General features: G+C 43.7%; 1 protein-coding gene across 4 annotated transcripts in view; it reads right to left on the bottom strand.

Annotated features, from left to right (window-relative positions):
• Positions 1–237: 237 nt before the first annotated feature.
• MAP2 (microtubule associated protein 2) overlaps positions 238–12,668 on the bottom strand; it is a 196,606-nt gene continuing 184,175 nt past the window's right edge. For 2 of the 4 annotated variants that reach the window (XM_035536779.2, XM_035536780.2), the window contains exons 11-13: positions 2,140–2,221; positions 1,303–1,415; positions 314–595 (exon numbers count right to left, since the gene is read on the bottom strand). In XM_035536779.2, coding sequence (XP_035392672.1) covers positions 380–595; positions 1,303–1,415; positions 2,140–2,221 — 411 coding nt within the window. In that variant the 3' untranslated portion in view covers positions 314–379. Of the gene's footprint in view, positions 596–1,302; positions 1,416–2,139; positions 2,222–3,590; positions 3,684–12,668 lie in introns of all 4 variants that reach the window. The other 2 variants (XM_035536777.1, XM_050711703.1) reach the window with 2 other exon arrangements.

The following is a 12,668-nucleotide window of genomic DNA, read 5'->3' as shown; positions in this document are numbered from 1 at the left end:
GGGATATTAACAAGGCTCTTTAGAAAGAGGTGGATGGCCTTCAGGCACATGAAAGGTATGCATTTTATCATAGTACGGTACTCCATGCAAGACAGAGCAGAGCAACAATAATTGTCCAATGTAACATACTGCAGTTGTATACCCATATAAAGCCAGTGTCTTCCTGTTGTAAATGGAGATCAGGCCAATTTCTGCACCTATTTAATTATTTTTTTCTTTTTTTTCTTTTTTTTTTTTAACGGTATGATAACTACAAGTCTTGGGATGTGACTTAGTTTTAGACATGGTAAAGAATGAATGTAACACCTGCTCTGAGCCCATTCCTGCCAAGAGCTCATGCCTAAATATTATTACTTCATACAATGCAAAATGAGCAAATTCATAAGCCCTGCTTAGCAAGGGCTGCCGTGACATCTTCAGCGAGGGTAGCAAGCTGGGGCGATTCAAGCAGGTTGATGCTTCCAGAGGATGAGACGTTGCTGAGTCTGCGTGGTGAAGCCACGCTGGACCTGCCTGGTGACTGTGTGATGATCTCAGCTCCGTGATCAACACGGGCTTTAGCGTGCTCTCTGAAGTTTAGTTTCTGGCTGTCAATCTGTTCCAGGAAAGCAAAGAATTTAATGCATTATATATTCACAACATTTTCTCATTATAGATTATCATTTGGGTCTCCTTTTGTTTATTTTTAAGAACCCTTAAAAGGATTGAAGCTTCTTCAGTCCCTAGAAGGATTGAAACTGAAGATTTTTTTGCCTTGTTTAATGCATAACTGGCTCACTATGTTACATCCTCTCTTACTATTTCTGTCTCTCATGGATGCTCTAATGAGCAATACCACTGTTCTTAGCTGTATGAATTTAATAGACATTTTATGGGCACTGTGATTTGTTTCTGAAATCTGTATTTTCACATGCTTGTGGGGGTGATCTTTCTTTCAAGATGTTTTCCTCACATTTCACACAGCAGTCCTGATCCTCTGGGATATCCACACTATAAAATATTATATCATGCCTGTTCTATACAGCAGTCCTAAGCAAGGTTTTTCTTTAGATGGAAAGCCAGTGCACAAACTACAGGAGGTTTCACTGTAAGGTTCAAATTTATCTTAGATGTGGATGTGAGCTTGATCATTCCAAATTCCAGAGGGAGCAAATGGCATGTGAATGGGCTTGATGCAGAACAAACGTTTCCTACTCAGCTTAGAGCCACCACTGAATTCACAGCTCTGGAAATTTGTAATTTCACCACAGAATTTGGGCCAGGGCAGAGTGGTAGCCTTTTCCCTGAGGGCTGTCCCCTTACCTTGACATTACCACCGCCAGGTACATGGTGGGCATTTTCAAGTGAACCAACTTTAGCCTGAGCTTTCTCTTTGAAATCCAGTTTCACGCTCTCAATTTTCACACGCCCACCTCCTACACAGAAAAAGGAAATAAAGAGTGGAATGGCTCAGGAGAAAGTCTGACATGATGCACATGGGTGCATTCAGATTAGTTCCCTTTTAGTTGGGATCTAATGATTTTAGAGAAGCACAGAATAACATGGAAAAACAGAAATTCTTTACTATGAGGGTGGTGAGGCACTGGCACAAGCTGCCCAGAGAAGCTGTGAATGCCACATCTCTGGAAGTGCTCAAGGCCAGGTTGGATGGGGCTTTGGGCAACCTGAGCTGGTGGGAGGTGTCCCTGCCCATGGCAGGGGGGTTGGAATTAGATGATTTTAAGGTCCCTTCCAACACAAACCATTCTATGATTCTAAAACACTGCACGTTTAAGTAAAATATAAACTCTTCAACACATATTCAAACTGCAAGCGTGTGCTGCAGTCCTATTGATTTTCATAGGATTTAAGCACATGCTTAAGTATTTTGCCAACTTCAGTCTGTGTATCAGTATGTTCTCAAACTGACATCATGTCCCAGCAGAATCCTTCTGCATTATTTTTTTTAATCTCATCTCTGAAGTAGGTGGTCCCAGATATTTGTCTTTATACATTTAGTTAAGTAGAACATTATTTGTATTACCTAAGTGTATTTATTTTCTTTTGGACTATAAAAGAGAATGGTATCATCCATGTTTTTTCTTTCACATACAATATTATTCTTTCCTTTGTCTCACATCCCATAAATTCCTATGTTACCTGGCTTGTGATGGATGTTCTTGAGCGAGCCACACTTGGAAGTCACATGACTCAAGTCAATCTTCTTGGTTACGATCTGTACCTGTCAAAAGCACGCACAAACACAGATTACAAGAATGAAAAGAAGAGAATAAATAAAGACCCAAGGCCTGCAGAGGAAGAGCCCAGGCCCCTATAAGCCCCTGGAAAAGGAGAGATGGTTAGTAGAAAACAGACCATGCCACAAAGGAGGAAACACCTGGATTAATACAGCAAGATTCCTTTCCACCTAGGAAAATCACAGAGCTGGGTTAAGCTTTTCTATTAGCAAAATGAAGAGGAGGATGAAGCAGATCAGTTTGTAGGTTCTTTGTAAAATGTTCCCGAGCCTCCTTTCAGGGCAGATGCTCCAAAGCCCTGCACGCAGCAGGATCTGCCCTATTTGGTTCTGCTTTTGAACATGCATCCTGACAACTAGGAATATTTTGGTGAGTGCTTTTTTCTTGGCCATCTGTTTCATATTTTTCTCCAGCTAAACAGAGTATGCATTTCAGCTCAATCTGCTGCAGAGAGCCTGGTGAATCTACAAATGCGACTCCTGCAGCTGCACCTGAGCTGGTGCTCAGTCACCAGGAGTAGTGGCACTGCACTGCTCAGCCAGGCAGCAACAGAGGCACCCTCCGTCCTTCTGCAGCACTGTGCCCTGCACTGCCATGGCTGCACTGAACCCAGCTTGGGAACAGCTACAGCAAGGCTCCTGCTTTGCTCCCAGGTGTGGCTGTGTTAGCAGACCTTAAGAAGCTGCAGCCCTTCCAGGCCAGGCCACGCAGGAGCTCCAAGCTGACTGCAAAGCCACTGGTTTGCTCTTCTATCTGAGGAGGGGTCAAATCCTCCTTATGCTATTCCAATGTGACTGCTGGATCGCACCCTGAGCAACCTCAGCTGGTTATACTGGAATAATACTGCAGTATTAGCACGCAGCACGCTAATTGATCACACCCATTCTCTGAGCTTTCTTTGTCCTCATGTTTTCTTTTCTCTCTCTCTGATGACTGTACGTAACCGACAAGGTTAGCTGAGGAAGGACTGACATGCTGGAGGATGTCCAACTGTGAGCTAGAGTGTCTTTTTGGAAAAGACTTTCTCAGGCCACTCCTATGAAAGGCACCGAACCATTTTGGCTCACACTAGACTTCTACTGACAGCATCCTTGGGGATTTAGAGATAACCAAACTTTTTAATTTTCTTTTCCTGGCCAAGTCCTGGAAACGTGTTGTGCTCTGTGGAGGAAGATCAGAAGGCCACCACTGCAAACACAGGGCTCACATGGCTACCAGACCAGACTCACATGTGAAACAGCAGTAAGAAGGAAAATAGTGCTCAGAGGAAGGGAGACGGAGGGGGGGGACTGGCTGTGCAAGGTGGGTCACCACAGTGGAGATGCCTGCTCACAGGCTGTCTGTACTACTTACATTTCCTCCCCCCGCAGAATGTTTGATGTTATCTCTGGAACCACACCGGGACTGAATATCGCTAAAATCGATCTTCTTGTTTAAAATCCTAACCTAAAAGGAATCGGAGGTAACTTACTATATATAATACACACACTCCATCGGGGTGCAGGACAAGGGAGCCAGAGTAATTTTGCCTCCTGCTGTGACTCCTTCTTCTGACACTTGTATTGAAATGTGAGAAAGTCAGTCACACCAATCTCTGTGCTTAGGATGTTAACGCAGCATATGCTCTTTTTCTACCTCATGAAATGGTAGTTAAATGCAAAGGGGAGAGTTTTTATACTGGGAGAGATGAGAGGTGGCTTTTCCCTGAAAAGCTCAAAGAATTCCTTACTTGCCTGGACATAGTCCTTGAAAAGCCTATTATAGGCTCTCTAAAGTGATGGCCAGTGTTTCTGCTGAACTGGACATGAGAAGATGGAAACCCTCTTTCTCATGGCTCAGCACTCCAGCCTTCAATGCAGCAATCTGAGATCCAGCCAGCTCAGGCACTGGCTGAAATCCTGAGGTATCTCACCCCTCCTTCTGTCACACAGCCCTAACAGTGGCTGCGTTCACACAACAGACCTCTGATCTCAGTGTGTCCCATTAAAGGTGACCGACAAATGGATTAACTGAAGTCAGGGCTCACTGCTGCTCTCTCTCTACTGTCTTCTACCAAAGGGCAGTGCAGAAAACAACAACACCTGGACACTTCAAGCTACAGCCCCTGTTTCTTGATTCACAGCGCTGCCTGTACTATTTGGTGGCCTCAACACCTTTCTGGTGCTAGCAGCATTGTGCCTCTCGTCCCCCGTGGACTTGGTTTTTGGCAGAAATGCCACCTGACTTTCCCTTGATGGTGCCAGCCTCCCTTACAGATGCCAGGAGCCTGCATTTCTTCTGTGTCACCTTAGTCACAGAGGCACTGCAGGCATATGACAGTGCCTGGAGGGAACTCTGTGAAGGACAGGCCAAGCCACGCTGTCCCACACTTGACCCCCAGATCAAACCAGTCCCTCCACTTAGCAGATCTCAGGTGCCACCAACACTTGTCTTCCCAGGGAACGATGTGCTGCTGGGTGGCAGTTACCAGGAGGCAGAGGCACCTGGGCACACACCCAGGTGACACCACCTCTGGGCTCTTGTCTGAGCAAGGGCAGGGGATTGTGCTCACCTGCATTAGGCTTTTCAGGTATGTGAGTAGGATTTCTAGCCAGGGCTCCCCCGGCCTTCTTTGTACCAGGAGCTTTTACGTACTCAGAGTGCTGCTGGTGCAGCATATTCTCTTCTCTGGGTTAAATATGAGGTCATTACTCACATATTATGGTGCATTTTATTCATTCTTATCTTACTAATATGCAATATGAGTTCATACTCTCTTTCCTGTACAAGCCATATTCATTTGGGCATTATCTATTCATTATTAAATGATACTTCTATTGCCTTCAATAATATCATTTAGCACAGTTCTGTCAGCTGCTGTTTTAGGTAAAACTACACAGACTAACTGATATGTAGGTAAGAGACAGGCACAGATATATGGGTTACCTTCTTCCTGCTTCTTACCACTCCGGAAACACAAAGCAGCTGCACACCAGCTGAAGTGCTCAGTAGGAGGAAGAAAGAACCCCATGCAGTTTCTGCCTCCTGGTTTCAGGTCCCCAAACTGCCCCAGGCTCCCTGTTAAATCTCTGAAAGAAATCACTCACTTCCTCTGTACCTCACCTCTACAAACTAGGAGAGGACAACCTGCCTGCCTTACAGGGACATCAGATTTTGCAGTTCTTGCAGTGTGGATAATGCCACACCTAGATGCTGAGTCAAATATCCTCTGGCATGAGCAGCTGGAGTGCTACTCTTAACTTGCGTCCAGTAAACTCCAAGAAGAAACTTCCAGAGGGCCACCACACTTTGCAGCTAATGCAAAGGATTTCTTGACAGCAAGCTGTTCCATGGGTCTCCCTCATTACATATTATGTAACCACTACATCAGTCAAACCCATTAGGACATTAAATGCTTCCTGGCCTAAACTGGTCAAGTTTGGTAATGGCACACTCAGCAATGAGGGCGATGACAGCACCAGAAAGCTCCACAACTGGTAGGTCACCTTCAGCCCTTCAGAAGGGCATCTTCAGTAGGCAAGCTGATTTCTGTCTTTCTCCCCTCTGCTTAATACATGTAAGTAAACCAATGTACACTGAAATATGAAAGGAAATGCCACTGGAGTTTTAGGCTTGTGCTTTACTTCAATACACCATTTGTTTAAAAAACGTACCCTGGTACCATACGAGATAGGTGTCACATTAGTTACAGAGACACACATCAAATGTGCAGTCAGATCACGGTCTCAGAGAGCTTCGGGCCAGACAGAACTGGGCAAAACAGAAAGCCTCCCTAGCACTTATCTGAGCACATCTCTCTCAGCAATGGATCAGCAGCACCTCTTCACAATGGCCACAGGGATGCATTTGCTCTGAAAATGCTGACTTTGGTCATGACAAGACCTCTGTGCTGTGGACTGGGGGCCTGTAGCTTAAAAGGGAAGCCAAAGCAAGGTGATAAGCTGAGAGGGCACCTTTGATCGAGTGCCTGAAGGTTGATTTGCACCCAGAAGTCTGACAGATTACGAGTCTCATGGCCCATGGACCCAGCTAGCAGATATGCAATGGAACAATCATCTCAATTACCCTCTCTGTCTCACTGGGTGAAATGTGCCCAAGCGTAGAGGGGCCAGCAGGAGACCTATGTACCACTTATGTCCTGTGCTGAGGGCTGAAGTGAGATGAGTGATGTAGACGTGCTGGTCACCCATCACAGGCAGGAAGTACGCTGAGCCAGGGTTTTCCTCATGATCTGTTTCTCCCTTCCCTGGAATACATCGATATCCCTGCACGTTTACTTCACAGCTGCCCTCTATAACTAAGCATTCTATGAACTAATTAATCCTACAGATTAATGCCTTAAACCACGTAATCCCTCCATCCTATATTCTTGAGCAAGGCCTACCCCCTCCTGCCAGCAATACCCACCCAGCTTTCTCTCAGGTCTGTTAGGCTGGGCAAGCAGGAGCCAACGTCTCTGACTGTGCAGCAGGGGCTGAGTTATCACTGCCTTTTCCCCAGTGGCAGTGTGATGCTGAGTCTGTTTTGTATCAATCAACAACTATCACCAAACTTGGAGGGACTGCATGTGTTTGTAACCCCTGCTCCCCTGCCAGCACTATTTGAAATTGGCCAACAAGTTACAAATGAGTTGAAGATGGCTGGGACTGCCAGCCAGACAGCATGACTGCATGAGCTTTGTTTCCTTTGGGAAATCAGACTGTAAACATCAGAGGGAAAGTACCAGAGAGGGACAGGCACCATTTAGGCTAAAGAGAATCTTTGGCTTGCAAACAAAGAGCATAAACTGACTGTGAATTATTTGAAGCTGGAATCTAGAGGGAAATTTAACTATCAGAGCAGGGAGGCTCTGAACTGCCTCCCAAGGGAACAGAGCTACAAAAAGAAAATGGTAAACTTTCATGATGGCACTTGATAAAAGGAATTAAACGATGCATCTGCCTGGGATGGAGACAGCAGAAATACCATGACTCACCAGGAAGGTCTCCATGTTCCTGAATGCCTATGTACATCTTGTGTGGGGGTGGAGGTGTGGTAGGGATGTACGTATAATTCTATATTCTAATATACACGCACATTAAATGAAAGATCAAGCCTGCTTGTGCTCTCATTCAGGAAAGGGAACATTTTACTTTGCATCAGGAACAGGACTGCCTTCTCTTCACACCCACTAAACATCTCAACTGGCTAATATCCTGACAGACTCCCTCATAACCCATGCACTGCCCCACCGGTCTGAGATGGGTAAATTCTCTTCTACTGATCTGATGCTGTGTTATCAAAATATGCTGCACAGGGGCTGGACGGTAGTATTTTAATTAGAACAAGGTGAGGTTCCTCAGCATTTGTCATAACCAGGTGAAGTGAAACCACAGTGGAAAAATTAAGCCTTATAGACAATGCTGGGTTTATTCCACAAAACCACGTTGTCCACGGATAAAGCTGGCTTCTGTCTGGAGCCCTGGCAGACTGACAGCCCTTGCCCTCACTCTGGCCTCTGATGACTCCTCAGCAGTGCTCCAGAAGTGAAGCTCCGGGCAGATTGTGCCGATGGGCACACAGTGCAGCCTCTCGGACTTGCACTGCTTCCAGGTCCCCAGCAGAAATCAGCCACTGTGCTCCAGTGCCTTCTGTGCTGTTTGAAAGTTGTCTGACCAAGTGCTGGGAGATGCATGGCATTTACGGATAGGCAGCTAAGAAACCAAGTGTTGAAGATATCTTTCTCAGAGTTCACTGAGATGAGGCCTATGTTGACCTGCACACAGCAGGGTAAACTTCAACTCCCTACATATAGTGGCCTGGCTAGCAATCTAAGCAGGAAGGATCTGTGGTCTGAGGGCAATGTCTAAACCAGACCAAAAGGGATGTTTTTGGGTTAAGCTGACTGATGGGACAAGAAGCAACTCGCTGGCAATACTTATGAATCTCCTAGTGAGATATACGGCTCCCTATGGCTGTTCACAGAAAGTGAATTTGGATTTCAAAGTCTTCATGTACAACAGCCTCCTGCTGGGGGCTTGGAGCAGGCCTCCTCTGTCAGTCCTGCATCTCTATATTCACCAGGAGCAGGAATTTGTGGAAGCATTGAGTGGAAGGCAGAGAAATGCAAGAGAGAATTTAGTTCAGCTGTGCCCCACTGCTAAAGAAATCAATGTTTGAAAACAGCTTATGAAAGACAAAGAATTAAGTTTCATTGCTGCCTCTAATCATTCAGTTCAACTTTCCCAAGAACAAGGGAAGCCCATAACTTATCAGTGTCTGGGCAGATAATCCATAAAAAAACTTCTCTCCTGTGGCTTACTGGTGCACACCAAAACGAAGATACTCAAAGAACAAACATTGAGAGGCTGATTAAATTACAGGCTCTGCATGCATTTTCCAAGAAGCTGATGATTTATGTTCTCCCTGCCATGCAATTATGGTCTTTGAGGAGTTCTACCACAAACACTGAGCCTAAAGCATTTAAAATTACTTTAGCCTGGTTCCACTTGTCATTTGAACATGCTGTGGGGCTGTGATCTTGGAAAAAGCTCCCAGGCTCCTAACAACTTATCAAAGAAGGCAGGTTCCTCCTACTTAGCACAGCATCACAGTCATTTGACACAGCTGCACCCCAGAAACCAGACATTATTTCAGTGTTTGCTCTGCTGGTTAACAAAGGGATTGAATGAGACACGAATTTGCTGTGCATAGGAAGTGAGGGTAACGTTAACGCCTGATTAGAATCAAGAAGCAGTTTTAATTGCTTCCACATCCCTGTGCTCCCAAGGACAGATGATACTACAGTTCTGATGCTCCTGGCAGAGGCTACAGGTAGAGGAAAGGGAGGGGAAGGGTATTTCTTTGACCTAGCAAAGCTCCTGAAAAGAAAGTGTGTGCCCCAGACTTTCCACCTCTGCACACAGAGCTTGAGATAATATTCAGCCTCTGTTACTGAATTTATTCACAAGAAGTTGCTGGTTGCACGCACCAGTGAAGCTGCCAGCCTGAGCACTAGTGAGATTCAAAATAAAAGGCTGCACTGGACACTGCATGGAGAAAATGATGTACCATCCTCATCTGATTCTTAGCAAAGGGTGAGCAAAATAGGTTCATTTCTGACTTTTAAAAACATAGCCAGAGGCAGATACTGGCCACATAGTATTTTGGCCTGAACAGCTGAACTATAAAACAATTAGAAACTAAAAATAGAAACTTTCGATGAGAAGTGTCAATAAAATAAAATAAATGCCTTGCAATCAACCATGTCTTTAGTACTTGCACAGGATAATGATGGCTGATTTACATCTCTCACTGTGAAGAACTTGCAAGCTTCTTTCCTCCCATTTGCACATCACGGGATTCATCTAATTAATAAGGTGGCCACATTGATCTAGGCATGTCAGTGTAAGTAAAGGGAAGAAAAGCCATCATCAGCATAACACAAGAGCAAAAGAAATATTTTCTGAGGGCATATTTATATTATGCCCACTGATTAATATGACATATATGTTACTAATTGCCCCAAGCACATAGATTTCTGTTAGAAGATGTTTTCATATTTATCACAGAGAAAAAAAAAACAGATATGATTGTCTCTTAAAGAATTAATCACTGAAACAGAAACTAATATTTTACCTTTAAATCTAACATCTAGCATGGTAAACTTTGTTCTGATTGCATGATTGTGGTAGAAATACTGAGAGGTTTTGTGTAATTGTGCTAGAAAATGCAAAGCAAAATGACCACTTCCTGTGCTGAAGAGTTTACAGTCAAGAGACAAAAGCTCAATCTAACAGACAGCTCAAGGAACTGCAAGATCCAAGGCAGATACATTTTAACAACTGCTCTGTGATCATACTTCTCACTAAATCTGGGGAGCTGATGAAATGAATGGAAAAGGAAATCGAAAGAGATTCATGTACTGCAAGTAAAAAAAATCATAGGAGGAAAATTAATTCAGCTAAAACCCATGATTCCACAGATCTGTTTTTTAGTACTGACATAAACAAACAAAAAAAAGCACAAATTAAAACAGATTTTGCTAGACTACAGTGTTTGATCCTTAAATTTTAGAAGGAACGGTTGCTATTCATGGAAGGAGTACTGATAACCTCAGGTATCAAAAGTATCAAGGTTTTTAAATCATTTCCACAGCTTTAAGAAATGAATTCTGAGTCACAGTGCCTGGGTTTTCTTTACTCCAGCATAATGGAGAAAATTAGGCTGGTCAGTCCAAGTCAGAAAAACATCTTGTGTTTTATTTTTTTATGCAAGCTTGGTTTTCTCAAAGCTAAGCAGACCCTTAGCATTTCTTTTCCTTGTCCAAATCCAAATTTCCAAGATAAAAACTAAGTTTTTTATCCTTTCCTTTCCTGTCCCTTCCCATCCAGCATTAAACTTTTTTTCATTTTCCCATGCAAGATAGAACACTATTAGATAACTAAACAGCTCTGGTCCAGATTGTGTATTGCCTGAACATTTTCCCAATAAGAACAACATTCTCCATTTTCTTGCCAAAATCTAGGCTCCCTAGAGCTGAGCTGAAAATGCCTCCCGTGCTGAATTTGCTGCTGGGATGACTCAGACTTTCAGAGGAATGTATGTCCTGGTACCTTCAACCTACTCCAGAAAATGGTACAGCTTCTCCCCTTGCTATTAATGAGACCAACACGGTATGGTACATCATGGCCAGGATTTGTCTCTAACATTAATTAGCCAGCTAAGAGTTGGAACTGGCTGCTTAAGCTGCTGCTGTGGTAGGTGGAAAGATAGACTGGGGTTCCTAGTCCATCCTCCATGCACCTGATGCACATTTTACAGATGGCTGAGGCATGGCAGCGATGTTACTCTCTTCCAGCCGTATATCGAGTGAACGTCAGATCTGGACTGAAAGTCCCAATTCCCTGCTCATTTCTACCAACCAAACACCAATCTTCAAATAAACTTTCTGAAACTTGCTAAGGCCTGGCAGGGATTGCCACATTTTTTTTCCTAAAATGTGAGTCAGGAAAAAGGATCTTGTTTTTTTCCAGAATAATTCAAGGCTTAACTGTACAAACTGTATACAGGCAAGCTTTCCATTAAATGAGTGTAATCTGAACACAGGAGCTGCAAGATGTTATTTCTGTACAATAGGCAACGATCAGCCAAAATTATAAATTTCAAAAACTTAAAAATTATGTTTTTGAGCTATGAGAGAGTGTTGAAATTGTGCCTGAAACTCCTAATTTCTCTTTGCATTTGTAGATCTGCAATTAACAAGGATGGATTAGTTTCTAATTTTAAACATAAACAGCAAACATACAAATTGACAAACAACTACTCATCATTTCCTACATTTCCCCTAATTTTCAGTCCAGAACAAATCCTATAAATGTCTTCTAAATCCGGAAAACGTGGAATGTATAAAGGAAATGAAAACAGACTGACAGAGATGAAATTACCTTACAGTTAAGAACTGTTGATTTGGTAAATTCACAAACTAATTTCAATAAACGCAGCTAACAGTGTGGAAACAATTGCCTACCAGTCCCTCATTAGCTAACTCCTTAACCAATGGCCAGGTTATAATGTGCAGGGAGCCAACCCACATCTCCCTGCAGATGCCTCCTGTGGCCCTGGTTTTGGAAAGCACCAATGCCTGGGATTACCTTAAACCTTAGGGCTCATTTATGTTCATCACTTCTGTCCTGAACAGAGACTCTCTTAACTTGAGCCAAAGTGTTTTTGACTCAATTACGTAGCAGACTGCAACAGATAAGAGGAAAAAGTGCCAGAAGGAGGTGAGAGAGAAGGGGACTAAGTAACAGTTCAGATTGCAGTTTTTGCTGTGCCTATATTCTCCACTGTCTTATAGGATGCTTTTCATCAGCCAATGCACTGATAGAACATAATCTAGATTTTTAGATTGATTTTTGGGCCATCATCCGTGTTTGTAACTTGGCACAAAGACATGAAGCAGAAGGAAGAGGACTTACAAGATGATGTCTCAAGGGGAACTTGCTGAATACCCTTCTGACCTGCAGCTCTCCCAGGAAATGGTCCAGCTGTTGGTGGACCACCAACATGTCTGTCTCTGCTCTGGCTTTGCAGCTAAGGCAGAGAAGACGTCAGGAGCCCACTGTTCTCTGCAGACCAGGTCATAAATTGTGATGATGGGGCAATGTGTGTTTGTGCATTGTGGGGTAATCTCTCCTGCCAACCAAATGGATCTTGAAGCTAACAGGGAAGGACTCAAGCAAAAAAGAAATGTGCAAAGACAATGACATCTATTCAAGCCTCCTCTTCTGCCCAGCTCTGAGATGTCTTATCCTTCCATATGCCGGTTTCTTTTATCATTTAATGCTGATGCCTGTTGATTTTTGCCAGCATTTTTGTGGTTTCTAGACAGGTTCTGCTGAAGAGTGGTATCATCAATTTATTCAGACTTTCTGACCCATAACTCAATGC

Source organism: Cygnus atratus, chromosome 6, assembly GCF_013377495.2.
Source record: "Cygnus atratus isolate AKBS03 ecotype Queensland, Australia chromosome 6, CAtr_DNAZoo_HiC_assembly, whole genome shotgun sequence".
Lineage (NCBI taxonomy): Eukaryota > Metazoa > Chordata > Aves > Anseriformes > Anatidae > Cygnus > Cygnus atratus.
The sequence above is the reverse complement of the archived record's forward strand: the minus strand, read 5'-3'. Positions and strand labels throughout refer to the sequence as shown.